Source organism: Leptidea sinapis, chromosome 17, assembly GCF_905404315.1.
Source record: "Leptidea sinapis chromosome 17, ilLepSina1.1, whole genome shotgun sequence".
NCBI classification, from domain to species: Eukaryota; Metazoa; Arthropoda; class Insecta; order Lepidoptera; family Pieridae; genus Leptidea; species Leptidea sinapis.
Genome location: NC_066281.1, coordinates 389819 through 417152, shown reverse-complemented (window position 1 = coordinate 417152; position 27334 = coordinate 389819). Strand labels below are relative to the sequence as shown.

The 27334-nt window shown below is 34.7% G+C and overlaps 4 protein-coding genes and 1 long non-coding RNA gene across 5 annotated transcripts; 3 read left to right on the top strand and 2 right to left on the bottom strand.

Annotated features, from left to right (window-relative positions):
- Positions 1-909: 909 nt before the first annotated feature.
- Positions 910-2036, top strand: LOC126969189 (uncharacterized). The gene is made up of 2 exons (XM_050814506.1): positions 910-1156; positions 1243-2036. The coding sequence occupies exons 1-2, from the start codon at positions 1143-1145 to the stop codon at positions 1769-1771; spliced, it is 543 nt and encodes a 180-aa protein (XP_050670463.1). The 5' UTR covers positions 910-1142; the 3' UTR covers positions 1772-2036.
- LOC126969188 (neuferricin homolog) lies at positions 1811-7576 on the bottom strand. Its single transcript, XM_050814505.1, has 4 exons — positions 7196-7576; positions 6957-7100; positions 2695-2881; positions 1811-2339 (listed from the first exon to the last, which is right to left on the bottom strand). The coding sequence occupies exons 1-4, from the start codon at positions 7452-7454 to the stop codon at positions 2174-2176; spliced, it is 756 nt and encodes a 251-aa protein (XP_050670462.1). The 5' UTR covers positions 7455-7576; the 3' UTR covers positions 1811-2173.
- A 4900-nt stretch (positions 7577-12476) lies between these two features.
- On the top strand, positions 12477-14184 carry LOC126969087 (uncharacterized). The gene is made up of 2 exons (XR_007730343.1): positions 12477-12732; positions 13283-14184. It is a non-coding gene; the product is annotated as an uncharacterized LOC126969087 (long non-coding RNA).
- A 605-nt stretch (positions 14185-14789) lies between these two features.
- Positions 14790-16866, top strand: LOC126969073 (3-oxoacyl-[acyl-carrier-protein] synthase, mitochondrial). Its single transcript, XM_050814375.1, has one exon. It carries the CDS (start codon positions 15085-15087, stop codon positions 16357-16359), a length of 1275 nt encoding a protein of 424 aa, XP_050670332.1. The 5' UTR covers positions 14790-15084; the 3' UTR covers positions 16360-16866.
- On the bottom strand, positions 16364-27098 carry LOC126969068 (gametogenetin-binding protein 2-like). Its single transcript, XM_050814371.1, has 8 exons — positions 26909-27098; positions 26435-26625; positions 26148-26291; positions 22003-22291; positions 20278-20502; positions 19802-20083; positions 18248-18685; positions 16364-17776 (listed from the first exon to the last, which is right to left on the bottom strand). The coding sequence occupies exons 1-8, from the start codon at positions 26996-26998 to the stop codon at positions 17594-17596; spliced, it is 1842 nt and encodes a 613-aa protein (XP_050670328.1). The 5' UTR covers positions 26999-27098; the 3' UTR covers positions 16364-17593.
- Positions 27099-27334: the final 236 nt, after the last annotated feature.

The window sequence follows — 27334 nt, the reverse complement described above, 5'->3', positions numbered from 1 at the left end:
TCCCGATTCTTTTAGTGCAGCCCTCGTATGCTGGTCTAAAGACTTGTCGGCAACACTGTGTGAAAGAAAGTACCTACGTACCAAACAATTACACTAAGAGGATGTTTAGAAGAAATATTATGTTTTGACAAGTATTCTACAAGTTTTGTATAAAACTAGTATGTTACTTGTTTCTTGGTGTAAAAGAGGGTTAAGGAATTCTGCCTTCCGAATGAGCTGTATGAAAAAATTACATATTTCAACTGTAATGTTATTTACCTTTATTTTTTGATTTGAATCATAATTTTAAGTATTAAAAATTGACTTGTCGTATTTCGAAGCGCAAACTCATCGAGCACTTGATTCTTTGGAACTTATGAAAATCGGAAAACATAAGAATTGCATTATGTACTTCTTACGGTAAAATTTCGTAATTTTTAAATTGACTTTTGAAAATCGGAACATCGAAATTCAGAATAAAAATTTCGGAGTATTTGGGTGTTCCCAAAAATTTTAGTACCTATCAACTTCGTTTATTCAGTGGATAGCCAGTGCAGCTGCAGATTTTTTTAATTGCTGCCTTTTCTCATTATAAGGTACATAAAAGCCAGACCCTTCTTCTGAAGCTATAGTTAGACGACGTAGCTTAGCCTAAGTACCTACCTCTTTCAGTTTGTGACGTTATGTAGTTTACTAGTTTGAAGCTTCTAACTTCAAACAGCAGTCAGCACTACATTCGACCAAAGAGAATTTAAACACAACGTTCACATTCGAAAGTGACTACTCTTTAGGACTATAGTATTTACCAAAGAGAATTTAAACACTACGTTCCGTATTTATTTCACACAGCAGTCAGCACTACACACACACTAATCATTAGTGAAGTGATACTAGTCTGTAGAACCATAGTAGTTACAATTTACATCCTCTTTGTGTAGAACTAGAAATAGGGTTGGTAGTTGGTACTTACGTAGATGGGTAGGTTTGTGTAAACACTACAGTGTAACTTAAAAAATTGATTTTGAAGAAACTTCAACGGACTCTTCGAAATAGATTACATTCAAAGAAACATTGTAGAATAAATATGAATGAAAATATAAATTTGCAGTGAAAGGGAAATATAATAATTTGAATCTCTAGGTTTTGGTCACCAAACTAGTCAAATGGAGCCTGAAAAGTGAGTTGGATATCAGTTTTTTTTTACATTAATTTTAATATAATTTTTTTATTGTTTTGTTACAATATAACTAACTAAAATTACAGAACTGATACTGATTTGCCAGTAAAATTCGCAAACCTAGATTTAATGGAGACTGGCGACTCAATCGCTAAAAAAAACGTGACCGAATTAAACTCCAGGGTATTAAGAAAAAGAAAGCAATCATCACCTGAAGCCAATAAAACAATGAATCGTAGAGTTAGCATGCGACCGCGCAAAAATAATATCCTCACAGAAAATACAAATCCAAAGCAAATTGAAGCATTATACCTCAATAAGAAAATTAAAAATGTAAGTCAAACCTTAGAAACTATATATGAGGAACCTAAATCAAGCAGTTCTAACTCAAAGAACACTGGAAGGAAAGTGAAAAGACTGCTAACATTTCAAAGCCAATACTCAAAAGAGAAGATTAAGAAGCGAAGAGCTAAAATAAAGAAGTTATTGGGTAATAAAACATTCCTTAATAGAAAGAAGATTTCTATGAAAGTTTTCCTAAAAAATATTGAATGTTTGGAACTTGATGAAGTTACACATTCAGAAAATCAGGTCTTAGAAAATGGTGCAGTATGATACATAATTGTATTCACATGTTTAAGAAAATAAGCCATATATATTTTATTGATTTATTAACTGATGCTCAAATTGGCAATACACATAATATCAAGTTAGCATTCTATCCCAATTAATGAAGTATTAAGTAATTTATTATTATTCTAGACATTCCGAAACAAGTATTTTAGTATAATTAATTTTTATTTGTAGTTTAAGTAATAACTTAGACTAAAAATCCATTATTTGATTATAGCTTATAAATATAATTGAAAGAATTTTTAAACATTCTTTGAGATTCCCTACTACAAAATTTATTTTAAAATGCAACACTGCTTACATAATTTTAATACTTATCTATGTGTAGAATTAAAAAAATCCAATTTGACAAGGTAAAGCTTAAATAATAAATACAATTCTAAACTAAACATCAAGTAATATGCATTGATGTGAGTCTGCTTGGCATTTATTATATTGTTTTATCATGTTTGTGTTCTGATCTTCCTTGACACATATACATTTTGGCTTAGAAGAACCTGGAGTATACAACTGTCGTGGATAGCCAACCCACTCCCGGGAAACACCTCCACTAAAAAAAGTTTTTAATTTTAATGAGAACAAATGAAAGTGAGGTTGAAGCAGGGCTCATAAATCAAATTTAGGATGCTAACTTGGAAGAAATAGAGTAGGTATATCTGATTTCAAAGGAGGTAAGTTCAGAGTATGGGCTTTGAAAAAAGAGTATCACTTATTTTTAAAAAGCTTTAGTTACTTTATGCCTTGCCATAACAACTTTTCATGGTTTTTAAAAGAATTATGTAAAATGAGTACTTTGGCATACTCTATTAGTGTTCTAGATTAATACTCTATTGTTTCTACTTCTTCTTATGTAGTTCATAATTGTATGTAATATTCATTTTATATAATTATTGTTTTACACAAACCTTAACTTTGAACACCACACTCTTGTACCCTCTGTTTCACTCCAACCCACATTACAGGGCGGGTAAAGAATATCTTGTTGTTTGGATTTTTCCTTCTCTATCCTGCAATCTTTGAGTCTGGTTTTAAATTTTAACATATACTGTGTCTCTGTCCCATCCTTATTATAATACCTTCCCTCTAACTTTCCTGAAATAAAATAAAACAATTTTGGACTGGAGAATCAAAAATCATAAGACAAAAATAAGATTGAGATGTTTGCAACTTCTGAAACAAAAACACAACATAAGAATTTATTTGTAGGTGTGTGAAGGTTTTCTCACTTCCTTTAACACAAGGGTATCAAATTAATGTACCTACATTTTATTTATGTACGAGGAGGACAACTGATGTTAGGTGATCACACCACTCACATTCTCAGGCAATTCCAGAGGAATCACAGAAGCATTGTTGGTCTTCTAAAAAGCTGTACTTGCTGGCTGTAAATAATGTCACTGCAAAAGACCATTATGGAGTCTATATATATATATATAGGGTTACAGTGGCTTTGGCAGGTTAACGGTACTATAATAACAGTAAAATACCAAACTAACTACATCAAATAATAATAAAAGTGTGATTTTTCGGTAGTTATTGTTCCTTCAGAATATTATTAAAAATCACATTATTAATTGCCAGACATCCTTAATGGTCATAAAATTTTAATTTTACTTAGTTTCATCATAGTATATAAGCTGATTTATATACATAATACTTGGGTAATAAGTAAATTGTGTTTCGTCATTAGCCAGACACTTTTGTTACTTCCAACCCCTTGGCAGACAAGCATGTAGGGTGTAATGGATGTAGGAGAGCGGAGGCAGTATGCATATTTATTTATTTATTTATTAAAGATACAATGTAACATTACAGATTAAATATAAAGCGTTACAAAGATATAATACTAAAGAAAAAACAAACAATGAAAATTATAAACTAGTTATCTTATTTTATAGAGCTTACAGGCATCATACTCTCAAATTGTTTCTTACATTCTTTGACTAAACATTCCATCGAGCTGGCAAATAGATCACACTGTGGTGCTACCTCAAGTACAGAATTTAGAAGACAGATGGCTCGTATTACAGGCGGGTGCTTATGCGCTTGAGTGCGTGCAGGTGGCTGCGCTAATAGTGCGTGTCGCCGCGCGCGTACGGGACGAGGTCGGTACATAGAAACGCAACAAACGTTGTAATAGGTATATGCAGTCCACTCTGCCCCGAATTATTTTGAGAACAAACTTAGTAAGAGCTATGTACCTATGTAACTGCAGTGAATCAAAGATCCTTGTAAAAAGAGTGTTGGGTACATAAATGGATAGTATCCATATTGCCTCTTATACAAATGTCTAAGGAATTGTTTTTGGACTAAAGTATATTTGCTCTCATGTGGGTTCCAAACAACTGAGTTGCACTCAAGAATACTACGGACTAGCGCCATATAAAGGATACAAAGTGCTTGGTTTGTCAAATGAGATGCATTAGTAGAACAAATTCAAGCCGTCGGTTAACAGCCTCAACAATAGTCTCCACATGTGAGTGAAACATGAGTTTAGGATCGAATATAACCCCAAGATCTCGTACTTCCTGTACTCACATCACCAATTAAATAATTGAACTCTTGCACGACAGAGGAGCGTGAGAATGTCATGAATTCACATTTTGACAGGTTAAAAAACAGCTTATTATCAACACTCCACTTGTAAACCCGATCTAAGTTGTTTTATAGAGATAAGGATGGATCATATGGGTGAGTGCGAGTGAGTTGGCGAGTTAAGTCTACCGTGGTTCCTTACTGCGCAGTTATTTCTACTGTGCATGTACTGTTTAGTACTGAGTACTTATCTACATCAGCTAAAATAATATAATATACTATGTTCCAGTAATATTAATTTAATATTCATTATTAATTAACAATAGATTATATGTTTACAATTTGCTTAGTAAATAAAATTGATTTTGTTTTAAAATACAAGTCATGGATGATACATTAATTTGTGTTATTTTCAACAAAAGCAGTGATAAAATAACATTATTTTCTGATGAAACAATAAAAAAAATTTGAATTAATTTTAAAATAATATCTAATGTCATCAATCTATTTTTTTATCCTTAATAATGTATTACATATCAACTTGCACCATAAACAAATTTTTAATAAATTTTTTGAGGAATATTTTGCTTTTTTTTTATTTATTGACAGAATAAATTAACAATTTAAGGTAGTTGTAGCATCAAATGTCTCTTCTTAGAATGTTTTCAAAATTTACATAGACTATCAGTTATATAAGTCTGTGCCAAAAAGTTTATTTGCATAAGTCATTTTTATCACAAATCTTACAATTTACAATGTTTGTCTGGCAAGGGGTTAGAACTATCAAAAGTGTCAAGCACATGAGGAAACATCATCTACATATTACCAAGTATTATATATAAAAATCAGCTTTTATACTATAACATAAGTTAAATAATAATTTCATGAACATTAAGGGTCTGGCAAGGGGTTGCAACGATGTTAAGTGTCTGGCAATGAATAACGTGATTTTTTTTGCATCCGCAATACAATCTTACAAATTCACAGACAAATTCAGATCCATCTTGGTCAATCGCATCAACATCAGCTGTCACCGCTAAGGATATAGCTGAATTTGATGATGACGATAATGAACCTCTTTCATCATTTCATCTATTTCTGAGACAAGCAAGAGTATTTCGCTGCAAGACGAACTTCAGGCAACACTGACTGCTGTGTTCAAAGAACCTAAAGGTTAAGGCAGAAAACTTAACTACGAATTCTCTGGAGGCATTAATCAAGGAAATGAATTTATATGAGTCCGGGGGGTCTAAAGGCGAACTTTTACAGTTTGTGGATAACTGCCTGAGATCTGTGGTTCCAACTAGTGTTGAATCCAAAAGGGCCTTCTCAGTGGCTGGTTATCTGGCCAACAAAATAAGAAGCCGTTAAGCAGACAATTCTTTGGACATTTTGTGCTTCTTAAGGAGCTACTTCCAAAATAATTCGTAATAATGGCTTGTGATTTAAACTGAACAAATCTTTCATTTGATTGGTATATTTTGTTAATTAATCTGTAATATCTAATAATAATCTACCAAGTAGATATAGTTTTATTAAATTGATAATAATATTTAAGTTTTATAGTCAACTCAACTTAGATAATAAGTTTCATTATTTTTACTTCTCGTTCTTTTGTTTGTTACAAAAAGTCTCCCATTCTCATAATTGGGGGATGACACCAAGTTCTTTGGGAACCCTATACATCAACAGGGTGAAATACAACAAAATTTAAAATCTATTGAATACTGGACAAAGGAATGGTTACTTTCACTCTATGTCAACAAATCCACTGTTCTACATATTGGCAAAAAGAATCCCCGAGTATCATATTGGTTAGACAATCAGCAACTAAAAGCGGTAGATACACAAAAAGACCTAGGAGTGATCATAAGCAATGATCTGAAATGGGAAGCACACATTGTGGCTACTGTGAACAAAGCCAACTCAATCCTGTACCTAATCAGAAAAGGATTCTTCAACATCACCAAGAAAACATTTTAAAAAATCTATAAAACTTATGTCAGACCATTACTGGAGTATTCGTTTCAGGTCTGGAATCCATATTTTGGTAATAAATAAATATCTAATAGTTGGAAAGGGTACAGAGTGGAGCCACTAAGTTGCCTAGGGAACTGAAAAATCTTACATATGAACAAAGACTTACAAAGCTTCGACTCAACAGAATCAAAAGCAGGCGAGAAAAAGATGATCTAATTGAAACATACAAAATACTAAACAATTAAGTATTATAATGTCCCAAATTTTGAGAGCATGTTTCCAAGAAGGAGCAATCAAGACTAAGGGGACATGATACGAAGCTAGAATATCAATTAGCATCATCAAATCCATTAAAACACTTCCTGAACAACAGAGTTGTTCATATATGGAATAGATTGCCCAAAGATGTGGTTATATCAAAATCTATTGATCAGTTTAAGAATAGCCTGGACAAAATTTGAATAGATATGCCAAATGATATAGAATCATGAGCGAAAGCTACTTAGTCTATGATAAATAATAATATTCTCATAAACAGCTCACAGCTGGTGTTACACAATTTCTCACCTCACTCACAGGGAGTTTGATGTATTAGGTGTGATCAAACAGCAAGTGAGGCCCTTGCTGTTACAACTTAAACTGTTAAACTTACCCACATACAGATATTTTTTTCGGAATGTCTGTTTCCAATTAATGATTGCAAATAAATCATCACATTTTAAATCAAGAATATGGTCTCTTTTTTCACTTGAATCCTGGAAATCACCAGTAACAAGAGACCTAGTTGCATCTTTACCTAACAAAAAAAAACAAAGACATTGTCAGTTTTTTAATATTATACATATTAAATGTACAATTCTATAATGTTCGCAGATTTAATCTTCTATTTACCTACAAAGAAGTGGTACGAACGTCCTTTTTCATAATGACTTTTGCTTTTTGTAACGTTAAAAATTGAACCAATTACAGCTAAATACAATTCTTTGTTTTGAATACCATTAAACTGAGATAGTTTAGTCTGAGGTATCGTTCTTACATTATGATTTTGTGTAAAATAATATTCTACTAGATATGACGACACAAGCACTGAAACAGGCGCAGCAGCTATAAGTACGCATTTTACATAAACGAATAATGTTGGTTGTGACATTTTCAGCACTGAAAAACGTATTTAAATTTTACATTGTAAATATTAAATAAAAAACAATATTTTTGTAATTACTGTTGGACAGTGGACTAATGAGTAATCACCACAGAACACTATTATGACTATTGCGTATTGACTATTGACTAATTCAATTCAATTTTTGTGATATGGCGTGTGGCTGCACTAGTCGGGCGCAAATTATTTCGCCAATGTCGAATGGAATTGAAGAGACACGTTATGAATGGAAATTTTGTATGAATTTAATTTGGATAATTTATATGTGGCAGGTTTTTTGAGTATAGCGTTATTTTATATGGTTAGTTTCTAGCCCGGAACAACACAATATTATACAAAATACACTCTACATATTTACAGCTTAATATTATTATATTTAATCACATATTTACCTAAAAAATTACAATATGGACTAAATACAGACGTTAACAAACATTCAACGTTTACTGGACGGGGAAATTTCGGTGGAAGAACGCCATAAAGGGGATGAAGAAGTTTAGGACAGGAAAATACTATATGAGATACAGTACCGTCGTCCAAACCACATTAACACAAGGAGTGATCTCTAACTCTGATCTTGTGCAGGTGGACAGGTGTGCTGGAATGACCAAAACGTAGGCGACATATTGTGGAGGTAACCCATCTGTCTGCATATGTAATAGAAAAAAACCACGCCTTGGTATATCTGGTTGGACCGAGGCATAGAATTTACCTTAAACCAATTTTGATTCATTCTAGTATGTATTCCAGGACTTGTCGAGATAAGTTTTAGAAAGTGCACTCAAATCTTGGGAACTACTTTTAAAATGTTCATAAGAACCCATTTGTATAGCAGATTTAGCACAAGAGTCTGCTGTTTCATTGCCTGCAATGCCAGAATGACCTGGAATCCAGACAACTGTTAAGTCTATTCCATTTTGATGACAGGAAAATAGAGCCTCCCTAATCTGAAGAATAATTGGATGTCTTGACCTAATCCGGAATGGGTTTTCCTTGATGGATGATAAACAACTAAGGGAGTCAGTAAAAACAACAGTTTGATTCAGGTTATGGGAGTGGGTAAACAGGATTGCTTCTAATAAGGCAACGGCCTCCCCTGTAAACACTGAAGACTCAGGAGGACATTTGAAATGTAAAATGACTTTAAAGCTGCGCCAACACAACTATGCTGAGATATCTTTGAAGCATCAGGGTATATAAGAAGGTGATTTGACCAATTCTGATGAACTAAGCATTGAAATTTCGAATTAGTATCGGGGGCTCCTTTGACCAAACCAAGATCAGTAATGACGGAGGAATTGAAAACCAGGACTTTACATGATGTGGAGAATAGAGGAGTCATCGATAAAGATAACAAGGGATGAGGTAGATTGGTAAACTTACGGAAACTATCCAATAGATAAGAAGAGGGATTGCGTGTGCTAAGGACTTGAGATAGCTGGTCCAATTTGGTCCACAATGGGTGGGAGGAAAGCTGTAACATTTTGCTGACAAACCGGTCACATAGGTATTGCTGTCGGAGATGTAAAGGAGGATCAACACATTCGACTTGTAGAGCGTTAGTGGGGGAAGACTTCATTGGACCCAGAATAATTCTGAGGCAACGATATTGAATTTTATTTAGCTTCTCAGACACTGTTTTTTTTAAAACAAATGAACAGTAATAATAATATAGCTACGAACTAAAGCATTATATAAGAGTTTGAGGGAGTAGGCATGAGCACCCCACCAGACTCCTGCTACTGCGCGTAGAACATTGATGCCCTTTTCACATATTTTATTAATTACATATTCGGTATGAGCCAATCCATTCAGTCGGTAATCAAGGATAACTCCAAGAAACTTTGCCTTATCTTCCAAGTTGATGAGTTGGTCCCCACAGTAAAATCTAAAGGTAGGGATAGATCTCTTCCTCGTAAACACAACTGCCTGACAAAGATAGGCCGTGGTCGGAGAGCCATTGCCCTAAATAGTACAAAGCAGAGTTGAGGCATTGGGATATTTCCTCTACAGAGCCTTAGCTATGATAAAGGACAATATCATCAGCATACTTCAAGATGTTACAAAAATTATTAACGGACAATTCCAGATCCTGAGTATATTTGCTGTATAGCAAAGGACTGAGAACAGAGCCTTGGGAAGACCTTTCCTAGTGGATCTGGGTGGGATACTGGAAGACTGGTGTTTTAGTATAGCTGACCTGCCACAAAGCAGGTTACATATGAAATGTGTTATCCTCGGCGGTACACTCAGCTGGTGCAGTTTTTTCACGAGCAACGGAAGAAGTACATTATCATATACAGAGGCTACATCGATAAAAACAACCACAAGGTATTCACCCTTACCAAAGGCAGTTCGAATGTCTGTCGGAAACTGAACTGCGAAGGGGCTAGCAGTCCTCTCTCTTCCATAATCCACTCTAGTCGGTTCTTGAGGAGTATCTCCGTAACTTTTGCTAAGGTGGACGACAGTGCAATAGGTCTGTATGCATTGGGATCTGATGCTTTTTTTCCAGGCTTGAGAAGAGGGATCACTTGAGACTTCCAGGAATCTGGAATTATTCCTTTTTCAAAAAAAATCATTAATCAAATTAAGAAAGGAATATTTAGATTTGTTATTTAAATTTACCAAGAAAGAGCAGGGCACACCATCTTCTCCAGGGGATGAATCTTTTAGACCTCCAAGAGCAATCTGAAGATCAGAAAAAGAAAAGGGAGCATCCATTTCGCACATTATGGGTTCTGGCGTAGAAATAGGGAAATCGTCCGGATGGGGAACATACGGTGGAGCAAGTTTGTCAGCAAAAGTACTAAGCCACTCAGATGGATTGTTGGAGTTTGGATCGAAGTAGTTAAGGGTTCTGCGAAATCTTTTTATGTTTAGCCAAACAATAGAAGAAGGCGATCTGGGGTTAATTGATTCACAGAACTTAGTCCAGCCAAGCTTTTTCTTTTTTGATAACATCCTTTTAGTTTTAGCATCAATACGTTTATATTTCATGAAGTTCTCTTCTGTCATTTGGGCTGCGTACTCTTATTCTGCTGCCACTCTTCTTCTTTCTTTTTCTTCATGTATGTTTTCCTGGTAATGGGAAAGGTTTTTCTTTACAATAACGGCACTACCACCTCTTGCTATATTATCGGGATGGTAGGCATGGTAGATTTTGTAGCCTATGAATTTAATCAATGAGTGCGTCGTAAAATGTGTTTCGGATATTAGACACACATCAATATTTTCCATATCGAGGATTACCTGCAATTCATTTTGATGTTTAAGTAATCCATTTGCATTCCACACCATTATTTTAAGCGGCGTATTCATTTGTTTTGCTTGAGTATAGCTTTCATAGTGCTATTTTAATTTTTTTTCAGCCTTTTATTAACGATAACATAAGTTTTAATATGTTATCAAGTTTATCATCTGATTTAGGAGATGGGTGGGGTACCTCGGGTTTTTTTATTATATTTGCAGTAACCTTGGCATACGTCTAATTCATACTGTATTCATATTTATTGTAGCCTTATAATTAGACTTTTGCACTTCACTCCTGTCGTTTTGTTGTCTAGCCATAGAAGGTCTTTGAGTATTTTTTGTTTCCTAGCTGCTAGATTTCCTTAGCAATTGCACATCCTCTTTGGTTTCTCAGTCTTGGGTGCGATGTTTTCCAGTGCATTTAACACACCTAGGCTCTTTAGAGCAGTATTTTTGAGTATGTCCATATGCCTGACGTCTTTTGCACTGTGGGATTAATTTAGTGCTCTTTAATGGCTGTATTTCAATAGCACAACCCAAAATAATTTTTATATTCTAAATTTTATTTATGTCTTCGCTATTGGCGAATGTTAGCATGAACATGTTTAGTGGCTCTTTCGTTTTCCAACTAAGCTTATTCACTGCTTCAGTGATTTTAAAACCTTTTATTTGTAGCTCCTCGACTATTCTAGCTGGCTTGCACGTATGATGCAACTTTTTCGCCATTACCTACTCTTACTGGCCTCTCTTGTTTGTTTTTATAAGAATGCCAAAGACAAGTATTTGCAGCAAGCTGTTGGTTAGTAATCAGCATGACTCACCATCTACAGCATTAATCTTTACTGCACATGATCTTGATGCTAAATTTGTCAACGTTCGGACTTTCTGACAAAAATCAAAGGTTATAAGGTGGCTGTGGTGTTTTCTTTGGTCTTTCTGAAGTGTTTTTGTTTTTTTCTTTGTTGAGCTTGACTTGATCGGGTGATTAGTTTAATTTTTCTTAAAGTCTTCTTCATCCGTACTATTGTAGTACATCATATTTCTATTTGCCTTTGTAAGTCATTAACAAGACTCTGGATTTTTTCTCGCCGGGCTCACTCTTCGGTAAAACTTCTGTAGAGTAAATGTTTTGTCTCAGTAGTGAGCCTTATACTAGAGCTCGTAGAATCTTTCTTTGATCTCGAATTCATTATTTTAATATAATTCAATAACCAACTTCACCTTAATAAAGTTGATAGCTCGTCATAAATTATTATATTGCATAGTCAATTAACTGGGTCATAGCGTGAAGGCCGTCGCCGGGCTGCGGCAGTGTTGTGATTGCGTTTGCACTTTACACTTCGCATTGTCGTGCGTGATCGCGAGCAACGCAACTGCTCTCAGAAGTCTCAAAAATTGAACGAAAACTACGTAGGTAATGAGATTTAAAAATCATAGAGACATACATACTTATACTAGCTTATAGACAAACAAAGCGTGCGAAAGAGAAGAACATTATAAACCTTAGAATATTAACGCTACAGAAGTAGCATCGGTAACTTCATTACAAATACAAAGGACAAGCGATATACAACTAAGGCTGAGATAGAACGGGACAAACTTATTGATCTTGCATCAATGCAGTCAACTTTGGGGCAAACAAAAAGAATACTAAATGAAGAAAAGGAATGTATTTTTTTTTAACTTATTGACATAAAGGTCTATCTTACCAGGTCATAAAATTAAAAAAATATACTAACTAACAGTGTTACAGTCCGTTCACAGTTATTTTACCTCTGACAGAAGTCATTATATGTTTTCTTTATGTTGGTGTTCCTGTCGAGTCGTTTTGTGAAGTTCCTAGCGTTTTTCTTTCATATTTGTGATATTTCATCTGTTAGCATGCCGAAAAGAATTCAAAGTAGCGGAAGAAATATTATACTATCGGTGCGTGATTTCTGTCAAAGAGAAAAAGAAAATAATGCTCCTTTAATTCCATTTGGAAATGTTAGTCAATGAGTTGCCGCTATGACGGGTATGTAAATTAGGGTTACCCATCTTTAGTATTTTTCCCAATTTTAGTGGAAACTTGATGTCCTAGCGTTATCGCCATCAGTGCATAATTTCTGTCGCGTCAACTTTGATTTTCTCTCACCATAAATGTTAGACTGCTTGTTGTTGTTCTTGCGAGTACAGTAACTATCTTGTGATGTTTTTTGTATGTTTTATTTTTATAGTAATATAATCAATCATTTGCTTCAATTTGATATATGTACAAGTTCAATGTCCTTTATATATGGCTTTTTAATATATTATATGATGTCATAATTTAATAGAGTAATCATTGTCAATTAGTATAAGTCGCCTTGTGTGGTTTTAATTTGAATAAATAAATAATATAAATGCCAAGTTGACCTCTATTTTTTTAGTTAGAACTATAATTTTCGTTTGGTAGCATTTAATACGATTAGATAAATGTGAATAGGAACATTATTGGTAAGAAATAGCTCTCTACATATATACACAGCTATTTTTAATTTAAAATAAAATAGGCTTTATATAATAAAACTATTTTCCTGTTTCAGGAATATCGGAAAAAACCGTAAGCACCATAACTAAAGAAGGCGAAGTTGCTGCGTCCACTTCTCAAAAAAATTCTAAGCCCAGAAAAAAACGCATCCAAGAAAAAAATATTGATCTTGTAATACTTGAAATGTATACCGTCAGAAAGGAGGTACCTACTTTGGGGAAACTCTTAGCAGAGTTAAAAATTGATATAAATTTTCGTGGAGGTCGTACTACATTATGGAAAATTATATCTACCTACGAAAAAATGCTGTGCGAAATTCTATTTTACTATTTCTTGTGAGAAAGTGATAGTCGTTTGATAGCTATGAATGACAGGTAGCCTAAAACGCAAATAGATTACTTTATTTCCGATTAAGATAATTATCCGGATGAATATATTGTGGTTATTACTGTGTAACTAACTAATACAATAACAAATGACAGCTTACAATTAATACACTAAACGTGCTTTCTTAAGATACAAAGTAGCAACTCATAAATGGGTTGGTAATTCTTTGGTACTAGTTAAATACTTTATTATGTTTTTTATTTTAAAATAATATTATTAGATAGGCATATTTTAAAATAATATTGTTAAAGATATATAAAGGTATAGTCTTACATTAAATAACAAAGCGAACGGAAATTAATATAATAAGATAGGTATAAATAATATTATAGGTATATTTTTATCATCGGAATCCGAATAATGAAACGATTATAATAACTTGTCGTATTATCTCTACTCTTCCACCCGATACTATTCATCCACTGCATAAAAACCATTAAGTTCAATCGTTCATGCGTACGATGATCCCCATCTGTACGAATTATCTCTTGGTACGAGCTGGTTCTCTGTACGCCACATTTGTTATCAAGTTAGGAAAAATAGACTATAATAATAAATATATCACACTGATGTAATTCTTATTGAATATTAACCTTTCCATAACAAAAATTAAAATTTGGTAAGCAAATTTCTGACTCCAAATATAAATTTAAATACGTTCAACCGTCCCGATAACAAAAGATCTTATTACAAACTTTACGTTCAAATCATTATGTTGTAAGAAAAAAAATATCATCAATACCGTAAAATTTTATTTGTCGTTTCAGGGAGGCATAGAAGCTAAATATGGCAATATAACGCTCAGTTAGCTAACCTAACGGCTAGAGGTAAAATAACTGTGAACGCACTGTACGTGTCCTTTTTAGTTTTAGTAGTGCGTAAATCAAAGAGTATAATAATATATAGGGAAAAGAGAGCCCTCTCTACGCATAATGACCTGTCTATTTGAAAACTAGCGCCATCTGGAGATTGGCCCCGAAAATAACTATATATAAGCTCAAAATTATAAAATTCATTTTTAATGTTCTGACGCAATTATATAATTAACTCTACTTTTTAATGAAGGTATTGCAGTTTTTTACCGTGTTGAAATTGCGCGTAGAGTTAATTAAACGTAAACAACATAGAACATAAAGTATAGATTTAGTAGTGTAAATATGCAAAATGGAACACGAGAGCTACATACATGCGCAAGTGCTAGACGTAGCCGCCATGTTATGACCAGTGGGCAGTTACACAATTAAAGAAAAGTTGAAAGGTTGTTTCAAAGCGAGTGACAGCTGCCAAAGCTTTCATTTTTGGGCCAACTAACAGATGGCACTACAGTCTTCTGAAAACGTCACTATAAGGCGTCTGTCCCACCCCTGGCTTAAATTCTCTTTGGTACTTGTCTAACACTAAACGACAAACGTAAACAAAGGCAATTAATAAAAATTATTTAGGGTTTAAGTTTATATATTTGTATTTAAAATGAGAAACGTAATTTCCAATGCATTATCCAGAAGAGTTGTCGTAACAGGCCTTGGCATAGTTTCGCCTTTAGGTGTAGGAAAAGAGATTGCTTGGAATAAATTAATACAGGGTCAATCTGGTATTGTTTCTTTGGGAGATGAATATTCCAAATTGCCTTGTAGAATAGCTGGTGTAATCCCTAAAAATGACAGTGTAGAAAAGTTTTTGTCAAAAGCAAACTTAAAACAAATGGCCCCTGCAACGTGCTTAGCTCTTAAGGCCACATCTGAGGCATTATCTGATGCAAAATGGTTACCACAGTCAGATTTAGACAGAGAAAATACAGGCGTTGCTCTTGGAATGGGAATGATTGATCTTAAAGATGTGTGTGATACAAATGTAGCCTTACAACTTGGATATAACAAAGTGAGCCCATTCTTTGTACCAAGAATATTACCAAATATGGCTGCAGGTCATATTAGTATAAAATATGGATTGAGAGGTCCTAATCATTCTGTATCTACTGCTTGTGCAACAGGTGCCCATTCAATAGGTGATGCATTTAGGTTTATAAGAAATGGAGATGCTGATGTTATGGTTTGTGGAGGTGCAGAGTCTTGCATTAGTCCATTAGCAATAGCTGGTTTTTGTCGACTAAGAGCTTTAAGTACATCTTTCAATGATAAACCTAGTAAAGCATCTAGACCATTTGACAAAAATAGAGATGGATTTGTTATGGGTGAAGGTTCTGCAGTGTTAGTTTTAGAAGAATATGAGCATGCACAAAGAAGAAATGCAAAAATATATGCTGAAATATTGGGATATGGCTTATCAGGTGATGCTTCTCACATAACAACACCTAGAGAAGATGGAAGTGGAGCAATTTTGTCAATGAGTAGAGCTTTAAAGGATGCAAATGTAGATAAAGATGTAATAACATATGTAAATGCCCATGCAACATCTACTCCAGTTGGAGATAATATTGAATCAACTGCTATAAGAACTTTGTTCAAAAAACATTGTGCGGAAGTAAATGTATCATCCACTAAAGGTGCCCACGGCCACTTACTAGGAGCTGCTGGGAATTTAGAAGTCGTATTTACAGTTTTATCAATATATCATGGCATATTACCTCCTACAATCAATTTAGAACATCCAATTGATGATTTAAATTATGTTGCAAATACACAGAGGATATGGAATAACACTAAGAGAGTGGCCTTAAAAAACTCATTTGGGTTTGGAGGAACAAACGCAACATTATGTATAGCTAACATAGAGGTTAAGAAATAAAATATTTTATTTGCATCATATTATATTTAAAACTGAATTACAAATGTATTTTCCTGATTTATAACAAAGGCAAAATGGCCAATTATTCAACATGCTATAAGCCTTTCTTAATGAAATTAAATCAGGGTTAACCACATCAAGTAAAAGCAATTAAAATAATATATTTTGATCAAAAATTGCTACTATATTTTATTACAAAGCTGTCTATTAATTTAATAGTAAATATTTGATAAATGCTGGTTTTTATCCAGTTAAGTTATGAGTAATATGATATAAACAATAATTGGAATCATTCAAACATGCACATGACTTAAAATAGCCATTTCAGTTCATATAATATGTATTTCACATTAGCCATTCTAGAAGCACCTTTGTCTTAACTATTAAACATCTCTATCAATTATTGTTCTCTAACAATTGTCAAATGTGATCAGGGTGTAAACACATAAAAAATTATATAAATGTTAAAAATAAATAAATATTGACAATAATGTTCTAATAATCACATTCATAGATATTTTCCATTGCATTACTCTCTCCTAGATGTGTTAGCTAGGAAAGCTTTTACCCAATTTTTAACCTCTTTTTCCACTTCCTTATCCATGTCCAATTTTTATACTTTGACACTGTTTACATTAGTTACAATTCTATGTATAATCTATCCATTTGGGCAACTTCTGACTGCACAGATTTACTAATAAGAATAGTTATGTTCTTTTTATAAATCATTCTTTCCTAATTTTGGTAACAAACTGAAGACAAATGTGTAATTTCAAAAAATGTCTGAGTAAATAAAATTTAAGATGGAATTTACTCTAATTGAAATAGCAACACTTGTTGGCAGTTTAGTAAACAGACATGCACCTATTAACACAATATGAAAAATTCTTGAAATCTAGGGTTGTATAGCATAAACTACTGAAGTGCTTATGATGAAACTTGGTGTGTAGATAACAGAAGATCCAGGGGCCACAATGAGTTGTATGGCCAAGGCGAACTGACAAAGTACCTATGATCCCAATCAACATCGGGTACAGTGGGCTCTTGGTGTCATTACTCAATAATACTACTTTCTCAATATCCTATTTAAAAGATTGGCACACACTTAAATTCTTTCACACACAAAATAAAATTTTACAAAATATAATGATGTAATCGAATTTTGATGACTAAAAAAAATACGAATAGTGCAGTTTGAATGTTCTTGTAAACTCTTATTATAATAACAGTTAATCTACTTTTTTTCCTGCTTTTGCAGTGTTTGAGGAGTATTAACACATAACTGAGCAAACTTTTGACGTAAATTTTGTCTCAACTCCTGCCTTTTCTCTGTTATATTTCTCCTTGATTTGAATTCCAATACTTCTTCTATTGGAATATAACTTGTGTCTTGTTCTTCATCTGTAGAACAGGTGTCCTGTAATATTAAGAAATAATTATTTTATTGGACAGACTTATGTCTAGTACAATCATGGCACCATGTGCCAATAAGTGTACAAACACATATAATGCTGTATTTTCATACTTTTATATATATACCCATAATGTTTGAAATAAAAAAAAAACTATTCAAGTGGGATATGATCCCACATACACAAGAGTGCCATTTTTGTTTCCTTTCATAATGTGGTAATAATGAGCTGTGCTCTTAATGGCTCTGAAAAAGCTTAGCTTTAGCATAGACCTGTTGTCATATAACTATTTTAATAATATTATATATTATGATATACTATTCTATCTAATATTGTTATTAAGGACTTTGACTAGTACAGAAAAGGAAAAGAATATATATTATTGATATGCTGCAACAAAATTCAATTATAAGAGATGCCACATTCAGCTGTCAATTTACATAAATTGAAATGTAATTGATTAATTAAGGACTCACCAGCATTTCTTGAAGCGATAATGTAAACCCAGTACATAACAGTTTGTCATTCTTGCTCAAATCTATGCAATCTCCTCCCTCATGGTTACAGAAACCTTCTGAACAAGCTACTTCTGAGCCTTCCGGAGAACTCAATAGCGATGATGCACCTGACATTGTCTCACAACATCCTCCATTGTTTCCTGAAGAGTATCCACAGTCTTGTGAGTGATCATTTGGTGACTGATTGCCTTTTTTCGATCGTTTTTTAACAGTTTTCTTAGGCGAGTGTTCAATGAAATCATCTTGGCATGAATCACAACCATTGGCATTTGTTTGCATTACTTCGTAACAATGGCTATAGGTTGATGGTGCTAGTAAGTTGGTAGGTATATCCAAATCTTCTTGTAAACATTCATCACATTGGCACTTCTCTTCTGGTTCTTCAGAATCAACCTCCTGTAAAATATAAGCATTATTTCCTTTGAATCATTTAAATACACATTTATAATACAGCCAACCAAATATATAAAGTAACACATTATCTGAAAAATTGGTTTATAGGAAAGATCATGCCTGTCATCCAGAGAGGTAGGCAGAGTAGGATTATGGAAACCCTGCACCATCATTGTAGCATAGTCGCCTGGCTTTTTCCACCTCTTCAAACCTTTGCCCATTTTCCTCTACATGACCAAAACACAACAACATTTTCATATCAATAGCAGTCACAAACTCTTTAAGTCCAAATCACACTTTAATGTAACTGTTTTGTACAATTTGTAATTACATAAGTTTTTATTTTAAAATATTTGTTCTTGTATTCTCATCAGTACTGATCAGCTTTTTTCAAAGGAGACTGCTAGCACCTGATGGTAAGATAAACGTGGAGAGCTTTTGATGCATGATGATGTAGCCTGATACTTGGAAAAATAAATGATAAATTGGTAAAAATTCACAGAACACATATTATATAACCAATGCAGAGCAACACTTCATATAGAACCAAGGGCCTGGTAATTAATATGACTAGCTGCATGTGGGTGTACACCAATGGTTCTCGGGTCCGAAATCCAGGGTTCACCAGACCCGAGATGTTTATATGAGAATAAACTCAAAAATGTGAGCCAATTTTGCCTTCCTGCCAAAGTATCACAGTACCGACTTAAGAGAAATCTCAAGATGGGGGATGATGGTGGGGCACAGATGAAAGGATACTCAAAGAATGGTGATGTGATTACTGCCGTAATATTAGTCATTTAAAATATCTTAGTTACTCTTAGTCATTTAAAATATCTTAGTTACATGAGTAACTAGGATTGCATGCATATTTTAAATGCATGGAGGCAAAAGAAATGCCACAGCGCGTTAGACTTCATGAGCGATGCCGAAAAACGGACACAAATCCTCCGATCTCCGGCATCACTCCCTTAGTAAGCCCAAGTTTGAAAAGCCTGCTGGAACAGCCTGGTCTGATTAATGTAAGAAGATTGACTGACACGCACAATTACCCAATGACCTCTTCATTCAGTGCGTAAAAAGCGCAGTCAAACTACTATACAATGAGTAGGTACTTACTTTACACTTGTTTTCTATTGACTGCCTCTCTTTCTTCTTGCGCCGTTTCAGTTTCTTCTGCTCTTTCCTTTGCTGTCTAGATAGTTCTTCTTGGGTTATCTCGTCATACAATAATTGTAATTTAGAAACACCACTTTTAAGTTCAACAGCTGTTTCAAATTTTCGATACAGTGCTTCAACACTTATAGCGGCTAATGTTTGACACATGCCTTCTTCTTCGCGTAACCTTAGTGAAATGCGTTGTAATCTTTCGTATATACATATACCAAGGCAAATAAGGACCTGAAAGAGAACAACATTTTAAAGTATTGTTTTTTATTACGATTTTCTTATATTAAGAGAGCCCTTCCAGTTCACCTATTGTCAACACAAACATGGTCTAAAAGCATGTTGTTAATGTGATCACTAATTATCAGGTGATCTGAATTGTTCTAATTAAAAATATGATTTATAACAAAACTAAAAGTACAAATTACCTCTTCCTGTGCAATTTCTAGTGTTTTAGCATGTCTCTCACGATGGTTGCCCATTAGTTCAGGTTCAGCTCTAGCTATTAGATGTGCAATGTAATCTGTCTTGGCTTGGAGATGGAGATGTTTATCAAGTAGACATCTTTTAATACCGCCATATAATGCACCTACATAACCCTTTTCCTTTTGGGGTTCTTTTTCTTCAACAAGCAGTTGGTAGGCCCTCAGGACCTGAATGAAACAAAATAAAAAAAACTAAAGATTTTTCTAAAAACAATATCATATCATAGTTATACATGCATAAGTACATACATCTATTTTTTTATAGATCTATGGATCTCTTTGGTATAAAATCTTAGATAATTTATATGTCCAGATAGATTATATGTATCATAGGTACCGGATTTGAATCATGGTACCTATCGTTTACAATCATTTATATGATGAAAATTTCATGTTTGTTTCCTGAGTCATGGATGTTTATATGTATTTATGTAACACCTGGTTTTATCTTGTGGCATAATCTTACCCCAAAATTTTCATCTGAGCAGAAATTTAGGCTAATCATTAGCAACAAGACAACTGTGATACCATTATAAACCAAGATAGTCATACAATAAAGTGGTACACGGATGCCTCCAGGACTGAAGCTGATACCGGTGTTGGAGTTTTCGGCCCAGCAATCAATTACCATGAAGCCTTAGGTAAGGCAGCAACGATATACCAAGCGGAAGTATATGCACTAGACAGCTGCCTACAAATGAACCTTGACAGGAATTACCAGAGAAGGAACATTGCTATAATGTCAGATGGTCAAGCAACTGTCAAGGCATTGACATCCTACACAATAACTTCACGGTTAATATGGGAATGCAGAAGAAAACGGAATATCTTCTGCCAGAGCAACAAAGTTATACTGAATTCCGGGGCACAAAGGTATGGTAGGTAATGAGATAGCTGACCGGCTAGCTAAGAATGGAGCCTCATCTCCTTTTATAGGTTTTGAACCCTTTTGTGGAACTGGAAAATCTCTTATCCGCAATGTCCTAAGGAATCAAGAAATGCTGGAAGCAGCCAGTCTCTGGTCCTCGATACTAGGCCATCGGCAAGGTAAGCTGCTCCTAGGCAACTATCAACATAAGCATGCCAAACAATGCACAAGCTTGGACATTAGACAACTGAGAGCCCTCAAAGGGGTTCCTCTCCAGCCATTGCAAGCTGAATCCTAGCCAGAATAGGTCTCAGTGAATAAAACCTGTGCAGATTCTGTTGCGAAGCCGCTGAAGACTCCAAACACATACTTCTGAAATGCGAAACCAGAATTGCCAGAATCAGGCTGGGGTGTCTAAAAATACCTTCACTCAAAGCAGAGGATGAGCCCTGCCTAAACACTCTGAGGATCCTATGCCTCTTAAAAGTAAGTCATGAAGATATAATTTAAATTTCGACACAGTAACACTTTTCCTAGTTACTAGCCTCAATTCTTTTCCTAATCTCAATGTTAGACACAGGAGTTGAAGGCAGGTGCGCTAGCGCAATCAGGGGGCACAATAGATCCTAAGATTTAAGTGTATTTTGATCCCCAAATTATAATAATAATAAACTATCGCGAGTACACACTCATGTAATAAACCTGGCCTGTTGTCAGGGGTAGCCTAACAGATTCTATCTAGAAATATTAATAGGTAAAAATGATCTATAGGTAAAACATTTATTTCCGAGAAAACATACCTTTGTTTTACAATCAGCACAGAAGCGATGTTTTCTAAGATAGTTATGGAGTGTATCATGAAGTGTGGTAAAGTGGACTAGTGTGACATGTTCTCTGGCAGAGGTCCTCATGGCATCCCAAGCGGCCCTCCACGCGGCTCGGCCGCCCCACCCACATGATCCCCAACCCCAGGCAAAGCCTGGAGACACGGCCCAACCTCTCGCAGATCCTGCTTCCAGAGAATGAAGTGCACACCTTTGAGACTTCTTCCAACGAGGCTGACTGAGAATTAGACACTCTAATCCTGTACTGCAATATAATAAGATTGGTAAAATAATTGTAATAAGTATATAAAGTTTGAAAGCAACTGTTTTGAGTTTGTTTGTACAAATATTATATAATTAATTCTGTTTAATGTCATATTGATAAATAAATTTCCTAAGTAAATGTGAATTCACTTGATTTTGTGTGTATTCAAAATGTCATGGATGTTAGGTTTCTTATAAATAAATAAATGTTTACATCAGAAGTATCCATCCATAGATTGTATCTTAGTAATAAAATTATGTTTAAAGTATTTGTGGCACATGACATGGGCTTTGTTTCGTTGCCTTAAATATTAGTATTTTAGTGATATTAATATGCAGTGATGTTTCACTTCACTCTAGAGAATTGAATTGCTGCAATAGTACTACACAAAATAGACATGGAGCAATTCCAGTTTTTGAAACGCTGCAATCTCTCATTTCAACAAACCTTTCAGTTCCTGCTATTGCTATATATATATTTTATACAATTTTGTTATGTTTTTAATGTGATAACCCTCACTTGGGGGATTAATTTGTTTTATATATATATATAAGAGGAGGCAAACGGGATGGGGAGAGTTGAGGCAACCGCCTAGGAGATCCGATCAGGTGTCAAGAGATGTGCTGCCGGCCTTTACGGTGGTTGTGGAATGTCAGACGTCAACATGATGCGGGTGGTACTATGCACGTAATATGCGGTGGTGAAATTCAGCCACTGGAATCCGAACAGCTCCTCTGAGCACTCCCAGTGATAAATGCGGTAGAAGATGCAGAGAGAACCCGAATCTTTACGCTACGCCAAAGAATTAAGCCCATCGGAGATGACTTGAACGTCGATGATTCGAGCCGCTCTTCGTTGTATGCGGTCAAATGGAAGAGAGAACGCACGTCTCTATAAAATGCCAGAATCAAGGCGACCGGGATTGATCCCAACCGCTCTGCGTTGTATGCGATTAAATGAAAAAAGCTGGTACTCCATGTGAGGGCGAATTTGCGCCTTATATAGTTGCAGGTGTTGGCTTATAGTGAAGTATTGTCTCGCCTTACTGAGTACACCAAGCTTTTTAGAGGCCAGTTTGGCCTGCTCTTCCAAGAGACCACGGAACTGAACGTCGCTCGATATATAGACGCCTAGTATGCCAATACAGGCTGTGGCAGTTAGAGGAGTGATCTCGAATCGAGGAGGTGCGACGAAGGGAGACTTTTTAGCGGTGAACGCACAAACGTCTTCTTAGGGTTGAATTGGATTAAGTTATGTCGGCCCCATTCCGAGACTTTGCAAAGCATAGTCTCGATTTCAGACACAAGTTTGTTTGATGAGAACCATCGACGTTGTGCTGATGTCTGCATAGCAATGAATACTGCTTATTTGCAGCATATCATTGATATGCAGTAGAAACAGTGTACGGGATAGCACGCAGCTTTGTGGGCGTTAATGGGTTTTAAGTCGCAGCATGCACCGTTGATAACAACCTTGATGCTGCGATCGGCCAAAATAATAATGACCCAGTTGCACAAGCTCTCGGGCTCGAAGGCTTTCGCTATGTCCAAATTTACCGCCAACGCCTCTCCCTTCGACTCAACCGCTTGCGCCCATTTATGGGTGAGGTTTGCAAGAAGATCACCGCAGAGCGACCCTGACGGAAACCGTGCACCAGCTGATCAGTAACTGATCTACTGACTAGGTATCCCAAGAGCTGGCGGTTGATGATCGACTCCATTACTTTGGAGAAAATGGAGGTAATGGCAATAGGTCGGTAGTTGGACAGATCCGAGCGTACACCTTTCTTAGCGATCGGGTATACTAAAGCCACCTTCCATAATTTCGGCACTACGCCTGATGATTAGCAGAGACGGAAGAGACGGGTAAGGACCGGTGCCAGTTCCGCAACACATGTCCGCAGCACTATCGGGGTTTACGCCATCGGGCCCACTCGATTTATGAATGTTCAAGGTGAGAAGCGCCTTAATCACGGCGCCATTCCGGATTTTTACCTATGATACGATACTCGAACGGTTGGCTCAGTTCGAGTCAAATCAAATCAAAATATTTTATTGCAAGTCACATTTTACAGCAGAGGTGGTAGGTACATTAATGGGTAGACAATATGTCCCACCCACATTGTTCATAAAATTTTGTTTTCAGTTTTATTTGTATTGCTATATATGTTCAATAAACTAGGTAAAATAGGCACTTTCCTCAAAAAGATCTAGCTGTCAACCTAGTTATGAGTACTAAAAAGGTGATCAAAGGAGTGAAGATAGAATACAAAGCAACTCTGTCCTTTTGGACCACCAAGACCCATATAACAAAATGTTAAAAAATGACTTAGGACATAGTCTTATAAGAGGGCAGTGGTCATTATTTAACCATAAATTTGAAAATGAAAAGTTTGGGCAAATCAAAACAACCTTTTAAGCTGTATTTAAAGTGAGCTCTCAGCCCACAAATTATTTTACAGTTACCTACTGTAAGCTCTTTAGCTTCTGAATTTGTCAGTAAACTAAAATATGTGTATATTGACATGATGGTGTGGTGTAGTGTTGGCTATCAAGGAGTTTTTTTTAAAAAGCGGTCACAATATATTAGCGCAGGTGTATGAAGATACATGAAGTTTGAGAAGGTTTGTTAAGCTTCAATACAATATAATGTTAGGTAGTAATAGTAGGATAATCAGAATGATTCTATCAGCAAGACTCAGTGGGGTCAAAACTTAATCCAAACAAGCATGATTCAAAACAAATATTTTTGACTGACATCACAGCTGACGACTGGCTGTCATCTAGTTAGTGCGGAAAACGGAGCAAAGTGTAGTGCAGTCACCTTTCATCAAGGAGGTACCCGGTTTGATCAATAACTGCCATGTACACTTGGTCAGTTTTCAAATTTAATATTTCTCAATTAAATAATTAATAAATTAATTATAATTGTATGTTAATATGTATGTTTATTTTTTATAAGGATATTAAAGGGTGTCTGTAAAATTTACCAACTTTCACTGGGACTACATGGTCTTGAACCTAGGGTGTTTTCATTGTAAGACATTGTGGACAATACAGCAATAAATATTTTAAGAAAAAAAAATTACTTCTAAACAACAATATGTATCATAAGACTAGGTATATTTTATACAACCCAACTTAATATTAACACCCTTATTCATAATGGTCTGCTAACTTTAAACAGCCGCTAAGGAGTGTTTTTTCTCATTCTTAGATCAAGGAAGGTCTTAGGTCAATAGAAGAAGGCAGAATGAGAGTTAGCAATGCTTTAAGTTAGCAGACTATTATGAATAATGGGGTAAATGTATAATATGTCAGATAAATTGTGGAGCATTGTAATATTATGAAACAAACCTAGCTATGCTATAACATAATATGTTAAGAATGTTGGTGTTACTTTTTTAAAGGATGTGTAGTAAGTGTGGATTTTATATTAACAAAAATATATTTACAAAAAAACTGTATTTAAATTATTTAAACCCATCTAAAAATATTTCTGTCGTAAAGCAGTAATGTGCAAGCATTTTTGTGTTTCAGTCTGGAAGGGCACAGTAGCTAGTGAAATTACTGAGCAAATGAGCTTAACATCTTATTTCTCAAGGTGATGAGCTCAAGAGTACCACTCAGCATTTTTGGGTTTTTCAAGAATCCTAAGTGGTACTTCATTATAATTGGCAGGGTGTATCTATAACCATCAGCTGAATGTCCTACTCATGTTGTCCCTTACTATCATAAAAAAATGCACAAATGCAGATTTTAATCTACTTGTACAAATAATAATTTATAAATATTATGTTGCACAATTATACATTATGAACCAATTAGAAAAAAGATAATGATAGAACTCAATATACCTGTGACCATTCAGTAAAGTTGCAAGTGACTGTGGATGCATTATTTTATCTTCCCTTATTGTCATAATTTCACTTGGAGTTAGGATTAATGGATCTAATGTCGGGTGTCCTGACTTACACAACTGGTAAAATAATCTTTCAACACTAAAACAAAATAATTATTGTAAGAAATAAAAACAAGAAGAATTAATTTTTTTTTGCTCCGATAATTGTGGTATATTATGTTGGTGCTATTGATAAGGAACTTTCTTGTACGTACAATTAATAGAACAAAATACTAATAATACCTTCTTCTACAGCCAACACAAGGAATGCTTTGATTTAAAACATTAAATATGTCTGAAGCATCTACTCTTAATGCCGACTTAAGCTCTTCAGTTGTGAGAATTCTATATTTTCGCATAAATTCTTCATATTCGCGACCTTTTACTTGCGGATTATCACATATCAATCCCATTATATTTAAATCCATAATCATCTGAAAAATAATATATGACATTTTTAACAAAGCAATACATATATAAATAATAATAAGGTCAACAAAAAGACGTCATTCTGAGGTCTACAAACATACAAACTATGCTTTATTTACAGAAGATACTAATTAGTAGGTAAGTTATAAGGCCTTTAATTGGTCTGTAAGTCTATTAAATATGTAATTTTAGGAGTTATTTATAAAAAGCACATGACTATATTACTATAACTGATATTAAAACTTATCTCCGTTAGAGGTAATGTCAACGATGAAAAAACACACTTACGGTTAGATTATCATAGATTGTTAAAGGTAATTGCCGCCTTTTTATTGTTGGTTCCTTTTCACTGTTATAAACATCGATCAATTGCGCCATTTTTTCTAATATTCACTTAAATCATCGACAAATTAAACAAATTATATTGGAAAATGCAATGACGACAGTTCACATCACAAAATACGGAAATCAGAATCACTCAAGTCAAATTAAATCAAAATACACGTCGTGACAAGTGACATCTGACTTAAGCTTCTGCCCAAGGAATATATATTTTGCTATATTCTGACTTTTTACCAAATCAATCTGCTGTCATCATTAGGGTACGTTAAGATGACAAGCGTTCAACGCGCGCAAATTTTTTGTATAGTGTTCACATGACACGCGCTTGCCAGGCGTTGAACGCGCGTTGCCGCGACCGCCATGGTTCAGTCA